Raw genomic sequence first — 15,073 nt, forward strand, 5'->3', positions numbered from 1 at the left:
TAGAGTAGGAATCCATCTATGCGAAAATAAAGGAGATGTCTCATATCTTTATGAGCTTAAGACTAGTTCTTCACTACTTAATGAGTTTAGTGCCAAAGACTCATTAGAGTCAATAAGGTATTATTTAAATAGAACTTATTTATTATTCATACCTTTCCAAATTAGCTCAGTGTTAGTTTAGCAATGAACAGAAAAAAAAGACAAGTAAAGCTAGCAGTATCACAATATGACAAATACTGTAGGACAAAAAGTTTCAGAAAGACTTTCTGAAAACTTGAGGTTGTAGAAATAAGCTCTCACACAAGTGTCCTCTTTATTCCTAATAAGCTTTTTTGTGAGTGGTGTAAACCATGCAGGGGGTTAATCGTTTGAAAATTTGTTTTGATTTGCAGACGAACAGTGTTAGGGCGTTGGCGGCTGTTAAGGGTGTACCTCAGGATGTGGTAGTTTCAGATGTCACCCTTTTACTTTAGCTGACGCCAGTGGCTGAAGGTAGTTTTGAGATCAAAAATAAAGGAAAAAACAACATGCTACCAGTTACTTATGATTTACTATCTATTCATGACTTTAGAGAAAGAGAAATCTACTTAAAAAGAATACTGGCTGTTACCATGTTTTATCAAACACAAAAGGCTGAACTACATAATTATTTATTTGTTTGTTTTTTTATGATAAATGATAATTTGAGTAATTACTATTGGAAAAATCTGACAATTACATGATTCGTCTTGCCAAAATAGAGCACAGTACATAGAATTTGTAGAAAATAGTTCACAGTCAAAATGTTGACGATGTGTGTATAAGATCAGACATGAAGAGTCAGTCTGATAGTTTTAAAAGCGTATTTATTTATCTTTTTTTTCAGATTTCATGCAGTTGGGACAAGATTGAACTGAGAAAAGAGTTCCTGTTTGCTGAGTGGGTTCTGCGAAAATGTTGGGTAACCAATTTTTTTGCCAAGATTAAGCTGTTGTAAGACAGATGGCATAATGTTAGAAGTATTCAAAGCCTATTGCAATATCGTTGTGTAGTATCGCAATGACACGTGAACTTCAGCAACAAACTAGATACACTCAAAATTGGATATAAACCAAAACGTAGACTAACCTAAGTCAGTAGTGTAGTTTCATCTGTTCACGCAAGCTCTGCCACTAAATTAAATGCCTGTAAACAATACGATTAAAATGAACATATCTCTGTTATCAGTCCTTCTCTGCCAAAACATTCGTGTTATTCTACTTTATTTGATCTCAGTTTATTTTATTTACGATGTCATATTTTATTCTGCGATGCATGAGGTACCATGACAGTGCATGAGACAACACACACACGTACTCCTGGAACATGACAACCACGCTATATTCTCTTAAAGAGAGGAAACCGTGTAAAGATACAACATTTTACATCTGCAAGCCCCTTCTCCACTGGGTGTGTCTGTGAGTTTCCTTCCTTGTCAGAACTGCATATAGCTGATGAGAGTAGAGCACCACGGGCTCTGTCGAGACAGAGGATGGATGGCTACACACTCTCCAGTATCACAAGCAAGAGGTAAATGTGAACTAAAACAAACCTTAAAAGCATATAAGATTGCTAACATATGCTTTATAATATTTAATGATATTTAATTATATTTATCCCCATTAAATGGCAAACAAAATATAGGACATTATTTAAAAAAAAGAAAATCCTTGTTTTTTTTCTGCAAAAAAAAAAATGCATTCACATGCATCTATGTGTTTATAAATATAATTTTTCTACTATATTGACAATCTACAGTATGTTAATGTTGTTTCTGATTTAGACAGGACATTTAAATATTGTTTGTTGTATGTTCTGTAAATCACATGTAAGCCTTTAAAACATACAGGCGAGTAAAGGAAACTCCACCTATAACCACAAAGGGTAGTAGTGAAACTAGAGATATTTAAATGCTTTCCAACCACCACAAAGTCTTGTAGCACCATGTGCTGTCTGAGGAAGTCCTCAGCATGTTTATATTTCTGTTTTTCTTTTTTATTTTTGCTTTTAGTCCTATAAAGGGCATACCAGATTACATTTATGTAGCACTAACCAGCATCTTTCGGTCACAGCAGAGTAGCGTAGGAGGGTAAGAACCTACAGGACACCGTTTCCATTTCCTCCTATCCGCAGTCTGGAGAGAGAGTTTGACTGCCCAACGGGCTCTGTATCAGGGTTTTCCTGGCGAAAGTGGAACTAGTCTTCCCATCAGCGGCCGTCCACCATGAAGTTTTTACACGCCCTCAGCTCCTCCACCTCTTGCCCTGACGTCTACGGCGGGGGCAACCACAATGTGATCGTGGCGCACTACAACCACACTGGGAGGCTACAGAACCGCAAGGACGACGAGGGGGTCCTGAGCATTGGTGCGGTCCTCTTCCTCTGCCTGAGCATCTTCATCATCCTAGAGAACCTTGTGGTGCTGCTGGCTGTGCTGTTCGGCATGCGACAGCGCCATCGCTGGGTCTACATCTGCATCGCCAACATCACGCTCAGCGACCTGCTCACCGGCACCGCCTATGTGATCAACATCTGCATGTCGGGCAGCCGAACGTTCCTCCTGACCCCCATGCTCTGGCTCCTGCGCGAGGGCCTGCTCTTCGTGGCCCTGGCCGCCTCCATCTTCAGCCTGCTGCTGATCGCCATCGAGCGCTGCACCACCATGATGAAGTCCGCGCACCCCAAGCCATCCCAGAAGACCTACCGCGTCTACGTCCTGGTGGCGCTCAGCTGGGTGACAGCATTCGCCATCGGCCTCCTGCCTCTCTTCGGCTGGAACTGCGTGTGCCACCTGAGCAGCTGCTCCACGTTCCTGCCCCTCTACTCCAAGAGCTACATCCTCTTCGCACTGGTCATCTTCTTCGTCATCCTCCTGACCATCGGCGCGGTCTACTTTGCCATCTACTGGCACGTCCGAGGCAGTGCCAAAAAGTGCTCCATTCGGAACCTGAACCGTTCCCTTCGGCTCCTCAAGGCGGTCATCTCCATCGTGGGAACCTTCGTGGTGTGCTGGGGGCCGCTGTTCGTCCTGCTCCTGGTGGACTACTTCTGCTACTCTCGCCACTGCGGCGGTCTCCTCAAAGCCCACTGGTTCATCGCCCTGGCCGTGTTCAACTCGGCCATAAACCCTTGCATCTACTCCTTCGGGAGCCTGGAGCTGCGCAAGGCCATCAGTCAGCTGCTGTGCTGCTGCTGCCTAAGACTGGGCATCTGCAACGCCAAGAGCTTCCTGTCCAAAGAGACATCGAGCACGTCGGGAAGCCACCACAGCAGCTTGCGCAACAGCTTCAGCAAAGTGAGGAACCTGAGCACGAGTCCCCAGGCCCCAGCGCGGAGCAGCAGGAAAAGCAGACTGAGCTCCACCACCTCCTGCCTGTCTGCTTCAAGTGGTTAGACCGCAGGTGCTCACTTGCCACAGCACACACACCTCTGCACACTCTCTGAGTTGTTCCACCTCAGCTGGCACACACACACACACACACACACACACACCCACAAACACATACAAACATATGCTTGTTGTTTTTCAGATTTTTGTTTTGCACTTTGTTTAGCATTTCCTTGTTGTCCACTGTGATTTGCTGAAATGCACATGTACACAGACATCTGTAAGGATTAATGTAAGAATGTTGTGTGTGTGTATATATATATATATATATATCTGTATGTTGTAACTGATACATGTGTTTTGTGAATACATAATTGAAAGACTGACTGAGCAGTGTCCTATAAAATCTCTATGATTAACTGAACGAGTAAAGAAATATTTTTATATAATTATTTACTGTGACTTTATTGCATTTTAATTCAAATGCTTGGACCACACAAGTAAACATAGAATGTCTGTACTTTTAAAAGCATAAATAAAATCTTTGATTATTTGAATCTTGAATCCTCTTGATTCGTTTGGTTTTGGTCATATTTAACAGTTGGGATTCACCTTCAGAGTGAATGATTTCCTGCTTGACCTCAAAAGAGAGATGTTAAGATTTTTAAGTGCAATGATATTTTATTTATTCTTTATTATATCATTTTCCAGTTATCACATATGACAACCATTGTTTGTATGTTTTTTGTTGTTGTTGTCTTTATATGCCTTATACAAGTCATAGACCTTGGAAAGTGAAGCCATATTCAAATCTTGCACCACATAAATGAGTCTAATAAGTTAGTCCATAGGAATGTCTTATTAGGTGATCTCTGTACTGGGCAAGTTATTTGATCATGAATATTGTTCCAGTGTATTTTATTGCTATGGATTGATAATACCCAAGACTTAAAATTTATATATTGGTCTGTTTTGAATGTAAATGTAAGTTTAGACCTTTCTTCATTCAGAACTGCAAAGGAATGCCCAGAATGAAACAGGTTTTGTATCTGGACACAGTAAAATACCCAGATGGCCTTCATGTACTGGTCTGTTTAAGCAAATGCTTAATAATTATTTAACCAAACTGAACGTGAATGTGGAAGCTAATGCTGTGGCACACATGGATATTCACTCAGCCTCACACTCCAGTGCACTGCTACAGTCTGTCCTTCCCAGCAGCGTCTTTGAAGGCTGATAAGCACTTGAATTTCACACAGCTTGGCCCTTTCATTCTCAGTTGGACCGAGACCTTAACATTTAACTCTTTTTCTTTGGACTTTCTCCCTATTTTTAGTTGTAGCCAATTTCCCCCCAACGGGTAATTCTGCCCTATTTTCGCCCACCCTGCTTTCTCTGAGGCGCATGCAGCCAATTATTGCGTCTTTCCAAGCTGCATCAGGGGGCGGAGTAACACACTCAGATGCGTGAGCTCACACGACACCCCTGATTGGCCAGAGTTGCCGCAGTTGACAGTGGAGAGAGTATGCCACCCCTCACTCCCTGTTCCAGCAACTGGGATCAAACTCCGGATCCACGGATGACGGGACCGACAACGTCTGTGTTGCACGGGGGGCCTGGAACATTTTTCCTTTTTGTTATTCAACCACCCCTGCGTTGCCGGGCTTTTCTTCCAAGTTTTAGTTTTTTAGCAGACTGAAGCAAATTAGCTTGAAATACTGTCTTGTATTTTGTACCAGCCCTGTCCCCAAGGAGGAAAGCATTCTTACAACATAGCCCTGCCCCCTTTATACTTGACGGCAACAAGCAGTTAGGTTGGTGTTGCACGTAGTGTTATGAATTTTGGACTAAACCTCCATTATTTCCGTAACTTAGAAGCTTTCTGGCAAACTCCAGTCATGCTTTGTTCAGTAATGGTTTCCTTCTGTCCCATATAAGGCCATTGTATGTACAACTCTTGACATCAGTGACTGGTGCACCTTCGCCCCCATCTCAGCCACTGAGCTCTGGAGCGCCTTCAGAGTGATTGCTGATCTCCTCGTGGCTTCGCTCACGAGTCCCCTTCTTGCTCTGATGCTGAGATTTGAGTGGGTGGCCTTGTCAAGGTACCTGGGTGGTGGTCTACTGCAAATTTCATTTTCTCACAGTACTTCCAACATTGCTTACTGGGATGTGCAAACATTTATTTGTGTTATTAGAGTTATCATTTTGTATGTTTTTCCTATAGGGTGCATATCTATAACTTTAGAATGATCGCTGGTCTTCCCTTCCGAAGCCTTCTTTCAAATTCATAGAATTATCGGTGGTACTTCAGGGGGTCATTTATTCTGTAGAGGTGAACTTTTTTAATGACTTATAGGTAGTGGCCCACTGTAAGCTAACCATGTCATCATTAGAGAAATAACTTTCCTCTTCGTGAACTTGGAGCTTCTCTGGCACATTGGCGGAACACTTTTCAGTCACATGATATTTTGTTACATAAAACTGATATAATTTTATAATGAATTCACATAGGGTGTCAGTCTTTTAAAATACAATGACGCCACAAAAATATCATTGTCATTAGTAATGCAGACGATTCTGATGACTTTTTTTTTGGGGGGGGGGGGGTCATTTTGTAAGGTTCTGTAACCTGGCATAGAAGAGGCTATCTTCTCCATTGGTGGTTGACAACTTATTAAAAATGATGGATAATTAACCCCACTTTGTCTTGCATTAGTAGTACAAGACAGATTATCCTTTTTCGCTGAAGGAAGTTTCATTGTGCTAAATCAAGTGGTTGAGACACCTGCCACAATTGCAGGAAGATTCCTAAGGAGTTTCCCCAACACCCTGACATTTGTCAGTACATGACCAAGAAAAAGTCTCGTACTTGGCCTTGCGCCATTTCCTTTTCACAACCATATTACACAGCTGAGCATTTGTGCTCAAGTTATGTTTAAAACGTTCACTTTGGTGCAGAAATTCACATTCACTTATAATTGTGCACAAGTAATATCCGTTTTAGTAAAACTCAATCACTGTCACATCTAGAGGATCGTTGTATTTGGTTCATGGCAGCCTGATCAGTAACACAGTGTACATGTGTGAGAGTTCAGTTGCCTGTCAGCCTCGGAGAGGAAAGGTGAAGGGTTAATGGCTGTTGCTGCATGAGTGGCTGTGCCCCCCTTTGTAATTACTGTTCATAGCCCGCAGGTGTTTTACAGGTAAGTATGTGATGGACCTTTTTAAGATGCATTCCATTAAGTGCAGCTTATACCTGTTGGGCGCGTTCCCTGTGTGAATTACTGGGTGGTGGTAGAATTAGATTTCACTTAAGGAGATTAAGTGATATTCCATTCATTGACAAAATTCATCCTTTTAATTTCAAGATCTTTCCAGTAAGAATTTCATACCCTCGAATCGCTCGATTTGAAATGTGACCAAGACCAAACCCTGATCACTCAGTAATCTGAATAAGTGTACAACCGTTTGTTTGTGCGCCGTAGGAAACATTGTCGGTTGCGTTGCGTGATGGATATTACACTGAACATTCCGTTGGTGCCCTGAAGCTGACCTTCCTGGCTTGTTTCTTCGCCTACATGTGACATCATATCTGGAATGGGGAGGGAAAAGGGAACTGGACGAATGCGGTCTTGGCTTGTCCTCTTGGTTTGACAGCTGTACGGCTAAAAGGGCTCGGCCGAAACTTATCCTCGTCCACTCCGCAAGGGGAGCGGCATCGTGGCGCACTGAAAGTGAAACCTGCGTCATCGTGGTTCACTTTATGCTGGATCTATTGAGAAAATCGATTCGGCATTGAGTGAAAAAGATCTTTATTGAAAGGCTGTCTGTACGAGAGAGAGAGAGAGAGAGAGAGAGAGAGAGAGAGAGAGAGAGAGAATGGCGAGTAAAAAGAACGAGGATAATCTTACCTTAAAGAAACATATACGGGCATTCTTCTGCGTAGCAGGTCACTGACATAAGAAACTGCCATGGCCTCTGTTTGCCCAAGGTCCTCAATACAGCGGCCTCCACTCACACACTCGTTTAACAACTGTAGTGTTTCTGTGCATTGAACATGATTCGTGTAGTTGTCTATATTGTGGAACTTCAATAAAGAATTTTTAAATAGTAAGAGATGCTAATGTTCTTACGGCGATGTGGTATTTAGGTGTCACGCGAAGCACTGAATGAATGAATGAATGAATGAACGAACGAACGAACGAAGTCTCTCATACAAAAGAACTCATTTGTTCTGAGGAGACTGGGGCTAAAACGGCAAGACGCTGTGGGAGCTCTCAGAGATCTTTAAATAATACGACACCCTACACCATCAAAGCATGTCATGTGAGGTTTAAGCAGCCTTAATGAGGACATCATTATCACATGGAAACCTAAATGATGGAGTTTTCACAGCGAAATCTGATTCGGGTGAGGCGAGACCTTCTGGGCTTTCTTCCGCACCTAGTTGTAAACTTTCTGTGCTTTCTAAAGGAAGGGTGTCCTCCAGAAATGAAGAATGGAAGCTAAAGTTAGACTAGTGCAAACGGGCTGAGGGGAGGAGATCTATGACTACCATTATTCACTCCGGTTAAATGGAGATGACAATATGGCCTAAAAAAAGGGACTTGCCATAATTCATCCTGACTCAGTTTAATGCATAAGACCACGTCGCGACACTGCAGGCGTTGCCTGCCTTCTTAGGTAAAGGAAATTGGATTAGCAGGTAGAAACAGGTAGAAATCTGCCATCAGACTTTTTGCAAAACACACACACACACACACAAATGCAAAAAACAACAACAAGCAGTCTAAAAACCTGGTCTTGGATTAACTGCATCCACATCTGTGGCCTTACTTGTGGTATGAAATCTGTTTGAACAGATAGTGTGTTCATCACTATGCCGCAGCTCCAGTACACCCTAACCCCTCTTCCCAACGGCTGAACGATTCACATTTCATCACGGCGTTGCTATGCGCAGCGCGGTGGATGCAGGAGGCGCTGTACGTTGGCTGGGACTTCTGTTCCTGCTGAGCTGAGCCAGCTCTCTGTGGACACACTGATACCAGCTCAGCAGGCACCGGAGGCCTCAACCTTCAGGCTTTTGAGTTATTATTGCTTGTTGCTGTTCTTCTCGAACGTTGTCCGTCATTGGCTACTCTGATGTTGGACCCCCATTGTCAGGAATGCTGCTGTTATGACAAGATCTGACTCATCGTGGAACTGGGCGGGAAGAGTGTGATTTAGATGTGGGAAGCAAGCAGTTCATTCTGTCTGGTAATGTCTAGAGCCTATAATGTCTACATCAGTGAGAACCAGTGAGTAGGAATTAATATAGCCATACATAAATACTCAGTGCCTAATGATGTGTTTTGGAGGAACAAAGCACGAAATGTGAGCTTTCCATTTTGGCTTTGCCCATCTTTGCTAATGGAGCTTTGACCTGGTGCCCACTTCAGGTCTACGGGCAGGCGGAGGTGCCACGTAAGCCAATGCTATTGGTAGGTGCCAAAACTGCTTTTTAGCGAGAGCCAACAAGAAACTGGCATGCCACAACTGGTCTGACCTTTACGGTCCTTCTTTATGGGTAACTTACTGCACTCTGACATCCCTTCAGACACCTCTGAGCCGACCTGGCAGAACCTCGCGGTCCTCTAGAGCGCCCTCTCATTATCCCAGTTTTAGGCTCTGCTAGAGCAGTAGAGTGGATGTCCAACAAAGCTTTTCAACATCCCGTCAGTTGTCTCGCTGCAGACGCTGAACTTAGCCACTGTGAACAGTATATTTACGGGATCAATGCTCACCAATTAGCTAAGCTCTGCACCTTGAGCAAGTAACGATGATCTGTTTGATCTGGTGAGGCAACAAAGCTCAATGTGGGAAAACACTCTCATCAGGCAGTCTGTAGCACGCGAGTGCAACATGGGCGACAGCGATGGCTTGTCAACATTGTCGTCTTATGAATCATTGCTCTGCGTGACATGTGGTTTGCATAGTCAGCATACTAATAAAAACCCACTACAAGCAGCGCAAGAGTGCAGGGGACCTACAAAGTTTCCTTTTTCTGAGTCTGAGAGAAGAGCCAGACGCCCTTTCACTCCGCTGCCATTCCAGTAAGTCATTATCTATTCATTCCAGAGGATATGTGATATTTCCAAAGACGTGATTCTCTGTTTGTGTTATTGAGCATGAAAAACACGCCGAAGGGCTGCACTCAGATGAACTGGACGCCTGAGAGGTTGCGCAAGCACAGACAGAGCACTCCATTTAATTCAGTGCAGCATTCTAACACGCAAAAACCTGCAGAGCATCAAAGGCAGTGCCGGCGCGCTGTGCCGCAACACCGACATCGACGGCATCTCTCGCATCCCGAGCATTTGACCTCGAAGTCACGCGTCGCGCACCGTGTGCCGCCGCCATCTTCCACTGCTTTCTATTTCGGCCTTCTGCGTACGCCTGTGGCAGTGGTGCAGGTCCTGAGCACCTCGAGAGCCATGCAGGGGTGGAAATCCCTGGCAATGTGATTTTTAGTTCTGTTTGTCCACCAAATCACGGTGCCAGGAACCCTCCCCACCACGGCCAGCCTCTCACCCTCCGCTTGCTGGCTTCCGGAGCACGGCAGCTGCTGATCAGATGCTCCCCGGATGCTGCCGTGGCCCTGTGGGGGGAGAGAGGGAGAGGAGACCGTAAGCCCTCCCAAAGCCAGGTGACGGTCTGGCGTTTATTACCCAGAACATCCCACCGCTGTGGTGTATAGGCTGGACTCACTGGTTTATATTCCAGCTGGTCCAGTTTAAGGGGCTTTCAGCCAAACCCATGATTGTTTTGTCTGTCTCCACTTAGAGCTACCCTAAGTATGAATCCAGTTATGAAATTTACCCAAGAGGCTTTGTGCACTCTGTATCTAGATCAGCAATCGATCACTTTAAGGACGGGTTTTTAGGACCAGGAATAACCGTTTCAGAAGGCTGCAAAGATGGAATGCAATTAGGTGTTCTTTGATATGAGATTTCATGTTTAGTGGATGGCCATGAAGAGGATAAGGACCGTGGTTGGAGTTTAAACAGCAGATGTGTCTGGTTAAAGCACCTGGTCACAGATGTTCACTTCAGACTCGTCACTCCAATTTTCTCAGTGGAATACTGGTCTTATTTGGAAAGGTTTGTACAACATGCACTGTGAATAGCTACTGGACAAATATGTATCCAGAGACTTATATTGGTAGCTACCAAAAGTGACATTTCTTACTGAATAATGTGACCATACATAAACATGAGTCTTATAAAATAAGGATACAATAAATAAAGATTTGTCAAACTTCAACACCTCTTTTCAAGAGAAAGGACAGAATAAGGAAATTGAAACTTGGTCATCACAAGCAAAGGAAAAAAAATAAATCAATTTGAATTTCAAGCTCATGTCGAGTGATTTTTTTTTTTCAAGCGGTAGAAAAATGTCCTGTATTATTGTTTCTGTCCTCCACTGGAAAATTCCTGGGCCTCCCTCACAGCGTTCTCATAATAGCCTGATTGTGTCGTGCTACCCAAGTATGAAGACTGCTGCATTTTTCCCTGATCTCAGAGCTTTTAAATACAATACAGATCGTATGCATTCTATCAAATGCTCTAGATACACCGTTTACACACATATGCAGATATCTTCTTTATTGTGACTATACAGCACATAACCTCCTAAATTCTGAATAAGTCATGAACTCTGTTTACACAACAGAGACAAGCAATATAGATTTCTGGTCCAGGCAGGGAATATAGAGGCAGGGAATACAGACTTCTGGTTCACCAGGAAATTGCAGAGTAGCGAAAGGGTTTAGCAGCAGGGCAAAAACATATGCCTGGCTTTGGGTTAACATCCTTGGCTCTTACTAAGCTGTGAATCAGAACCCAACAGAACAGAACAGAAAAGAGGCGCATCTAGAAAATGAAACTAAACAGTATTTTACTTGCATAGACTAAATATAGGCAATCAGCCAAAACACATTTCCTGAATCAGTGTTACTATGTGTAATTAGCAAGAAATAGTTTGGGACAAAATATCTTTTCATGATATGAGCAAATCTTGCATCAAATAGCACCTGGTTCTTAAGCAAATTTACACAGACTTACTGATGTGGTTTAGGACACTGTATGACATAGGCCTTTGGTAATCTTTACAAATGAGCAAAACCTTTTTGTATGGCTGAATAGTTTAATGTTGAATCATAACCGCTTTGATTTAATTGAATTAATTTATTATGATTCTATGCAAGATGACGTTGCTTAATTTACAACACAGAAATGAAGTTGGTTGTTCGTTAGAATCTAAGTAATTGTAACAAAACATAAAAGGGTCAAACCCAAGTGAACCTGTGACTGTTACATTGGCTTGCAGTAACCCAAAACATAACTGATCTTAGCTGAGCGAGTAAGAGTGCAAAATTGTGTGTGATTTTTTTTTTAGGCTAAGTGGCTCAAAGCAGGGAGGGTCACAGTACGAACAGCAGTGGGGCTACATTAGAAATGTTCAGGAACGAACTATAGATACACTACAGATCTACAGTACAGAAAACACAAGAGCCACAGTGCAGAGGGCACCACAAAGCGGGCCAGAGAGAGCAGTACAGGGTTCCACTTTAGAGCTGCAATACACGGATAGGCTACACAGGTAAACTTCAGAAAACACAGAACTACACTACACAGTTCCCTGAAGTGCAGCACTTTAGAGCTGCAATACACGGATAGGCTACACAGGTAGACTTCAGAAAACACAGAGCTACACTACACAGTTCCCTGAAGTGCAGCACTTTAGAGCTGCAATACATGGATAGGCTACACAGGTAGACTTCAGAAAACACAGAGCTACACTACACAGTTCCCTGAAGTGCAGCACTTTAGAGCTGCAATACACGGATAGGCTACACAGGTAGACTTCAGAAAACACAGAGCTACACTACACAGTTCCCTGAAGTGCAGCACTTTAGAGCTGCAATACATGGATAGGCTACACAGGTAGACTTCAGAAAACACAGAGCTACACTACACAGTTCCCTGAAGTGCAGCACTACAGAGCTGCACTACAAAAAAAAACAAACACTACACAGCTGCACTATGGAACTACACACGCATAACACGTGGAACAGGGTGGCGGCCTCTGCACCTGGAGGGCTACTCACTGTGTAGCGTTAAGCACTGATGAACACTAAACACACCTGATTCACCTATTCAAAGAAGCCAAGTACACATCCACAGGGGAGGGTGGCAAGCTAGCATAAGGATCAACTTAACTTTCCCACCTTACAGTAGGAGGCAAGACGTCTAAAAGTTCACTCAGCCAGATGAGATTCTGAGCTCCATTGGGCTGCTGTGCGTTAAAAGGTCACTAGAGATGGGCCCTGTGACAGATGAGATAATCCTTTCACTCGCTGGCTTTAGACGGGGAATCTGTGGAAGTCAAACCATCTGCATTTAAAATGGCAGCTTTCACTCCTACACTCACCTCTACAGCACTGCTTTAAAAGGTTACAAACCGCCGTTCACCTGGATGGAGAGGGCTGGACACTGTTAACACTGATCGACATCCCTGCTGGATTTCTCAAAATCAGGAAAGGTCACATGTCTACAGAAACCTGTTTCAAGGAAACACCAAATCTTTTTACTGTTTTGACAGTTCTTATATTCATTTCCCGATGCTATCTGTAATCTAATAGACATGTTGAATTCCTAGAACGAGTGAGAGAGAGAGACTACTCCAGTATGTCTCACCCTGCTGAAATGTTGACAAGCACAGGTGTTCCAGGAGAGACGCCGATTGTAGGCACCAAATATACAGTCTCTCATTCCATGGAGATTTCCTTATTGCAAAGAATGCAACATCTCACAGCATTTTACTAAATTAACATTTTAGAGTTATTATTATTATATTATACATCGTTGAGCATAATATACAACTGTGCTGTTCCCAAGAACACAAAGTAAACTCATGAGTTATTTTGCTTCCTTAAAAGAAGTAAATTTATTTGGTTTATTAATACTTAGATGCTATACTGAAATCTATGCTTTCCTAAAAGAAAAGCAAATTCACATCTAGAATTTATATATTGGTTGGTATGTAATCTTGGGATTATGAGCTACTCTCTAAATGAGCTACTCTGTGACATTTTAACCTGTTGTTATTATTATTATTATTACTTAAGTCAAACTGACTAAATTGACAATTTGTTCTAATGGTCCAAAAGTAGTTTCTGTTGCTTTGTTGTTTAATAATACACAATTGAAGTCTGGGTGTGTAAGATCGCTCTTAATAGCTTACTCGCAGCCGGTCTGTTTTCTTTTTTTGCATGTGTGAGCTTGTATTGGTTGCACACATCGAGAATTTTGGCGTTGAAATTTGGCGCCGTTTCCAATCCAAATTCCAAATTAAAAATGTGCCGATCTGTCTCATCAGTGCCTCCTTCCTTAAGTGTAATAGTTTGGATGAATCGTGTTGGCCGGCTTGTTCTCACTGGAAAAGTAGGACAACTTGAGCACGTGGATTAAATAAAAAACAAAAAACAAAAACGCTTCATCAATTTATTGAAACGCACACCAACACACACACACACACACACACACACACACACACACACACACACACACGCGTTTCTTGGAAATCACCATTCAGTGTAGGCTAACTGTAAGCATATTGGGACTACAGCTGCACCCTGCATCTGTCAAAGGCCATAGGACCCCTCTGGAGGAACACCTCTCTATCGCTACCATTTTTAGAGAAACCTATTCATTACATTCCATGAGGAACGCTTCACCTTGACTAACATTTTTATAAGTATACAGCCTAATACATAGCCTACACATAGTCAGATGCATCATACGGTATTTCTTACACATTTATAACTAAATTCTCTTTTTACCTGGCTGGAGGGAGATAGAGATCGAGTAAGAGAACTTACCATGCTTAAATGTGCTGCTACCTTGAAGTACAGTTCATAAACGGCAGTGCTTGCTTTAAAGCATGAACATGAACTGGCTATTTCAGATCCCACAGCTACGTCGGTGCCGTGCCCGATTCCTGGAGTGAGCCTGGGTGTTGGGAAGTTTGAGCGTTGCAAGGGACCAAACCCCTCCACCGTATCCTGATGAATCCTTCTCCCTCCTCCCGACTGCTGTCACACCTCAGGAACGGTCGGAATATGAGAGAGAGAGGGGGGGGGGGTAGAGGGACAGAACAAGCCGGAGAGTGCAAGAAAGATGGAGACACTTAAAGTGTTAACTGGTTGTCCCATGTGGACGACAGCGCATTTATGAATCCGCCTGTACTACGCCCTCCCTCCCCCCTCTCTCTCTCTCTCTCCCCCTCCCTCTCTCTCTCTCTCTCTCTCTCTCTCCCCTCCCTCTCTCTCTCTCTCTCCCCCTCTCTCTCTCTCTCTCCCTCTCCTCTTCTCTCTCTCTCTCCCCTCTCTCTCTCTCTCTCTCTTCCTCCCTCTTCTCTCTCCCCTCCCTCTCTCCTCCCCTCCCTCTCTCCTCTCTCTCTCTCTCTCTCCCTCTCTCTCTCTCCCTCTCTCTCTCTCCCCTCCCTCTCTCTCTCTCTCTCTTCCTCCCCCCTTTCTCTCTCTCTCTTCCCCTCCCTTTCTCCCCTCTCTTCCTCCCCCTTTCTCTCTCTCTCTTCCCCTCCCTTTCTCTCCCTCTCTCTCACTCTCTCCCCCTCCCTCTCTCCCCCTCACTCTCTCTCCCCCCTCCCTCTCTCTCTCTCTCT

At 43.6% G+C, this 15,073-nt stretch overlaps 1 protein-coding gene and 1 long non-coding RNA gene across 3 annotated transcripts; one reads left to right on the forward strand and one right to left on the reverse strand.

The window, feature by feature from the left end:
* Positions 1-1,398: 1,398 nt before the first annotated feature.
* Positions 1,399-3,917, forward strand: s1pr4 (sphingosine-1-phosphate receptor 4). Of its 2 annotated transcripts, none has more exons than XM_027010662.3 (2): positions 1,399-1,548; positions 2,091-3,917. In XM_027010662.3, exon 2 carries the CDS (start codon positions 2,243-2,245, stop codon positions 3,410-3,412), a length of 1,170 nt encoding a protein of 389 aa, XP_026866463.2. In that variant the 5' UTR covers positions 1,399-1,548; positions 2,091-2,242; the 3' UTR covers positions 3,413-3,917. The 2 variants fall into 2 exon arrangements, with proteins under 2 accessions (XP_026866463.2, XP_026866464.2); XM_027010663.3 differs by having other exon boundaries at positions 1,451-1,548; positions 2,094-3,917.
* A 3,227-nt stretch (positions 3,918-7,144) lies between these two features.
* LOC118240835 (uncharacterized) lies at positions 7,145-14,624 on the reverse strand. The gene is made up of 2 exons (XR_004775675.2): positions 14,271-14,624; positions 7,145-9,986 (listed from the first exon to the last, which is right to left on the reverse strand). It is a non-coding gene; the product is annotated as an uncharacterized LOC118240835 (long non-coding RNA).
* Positions 14,625-15,073: the final 449 nt, after the last annotated feature.

This window comes from Electrophorus electricus, chromosome 26 (assembly GCF_041902795.1).
Source record: "Electrophorus electricus isolate QZ-2024a chromosome 26, ASM4190279v1, whole genome shotgun sequence".
NCBI classification, from domain to species: Eukaryota; Metazoa; Chordata; class Actinopteri; order Gymnotiformes; family Gymnotidae; genus Electrophorus; species Electrophorus electricus.

Coding starts and splice junctions, on each gene's coding strand:
- s1pr4 (XM_027010662.3), top strand. CDS start 2,243: ATGAAGTTTTTACACGCCCTCAGCTCCTCCACCTCTTGCCCTGACGTC.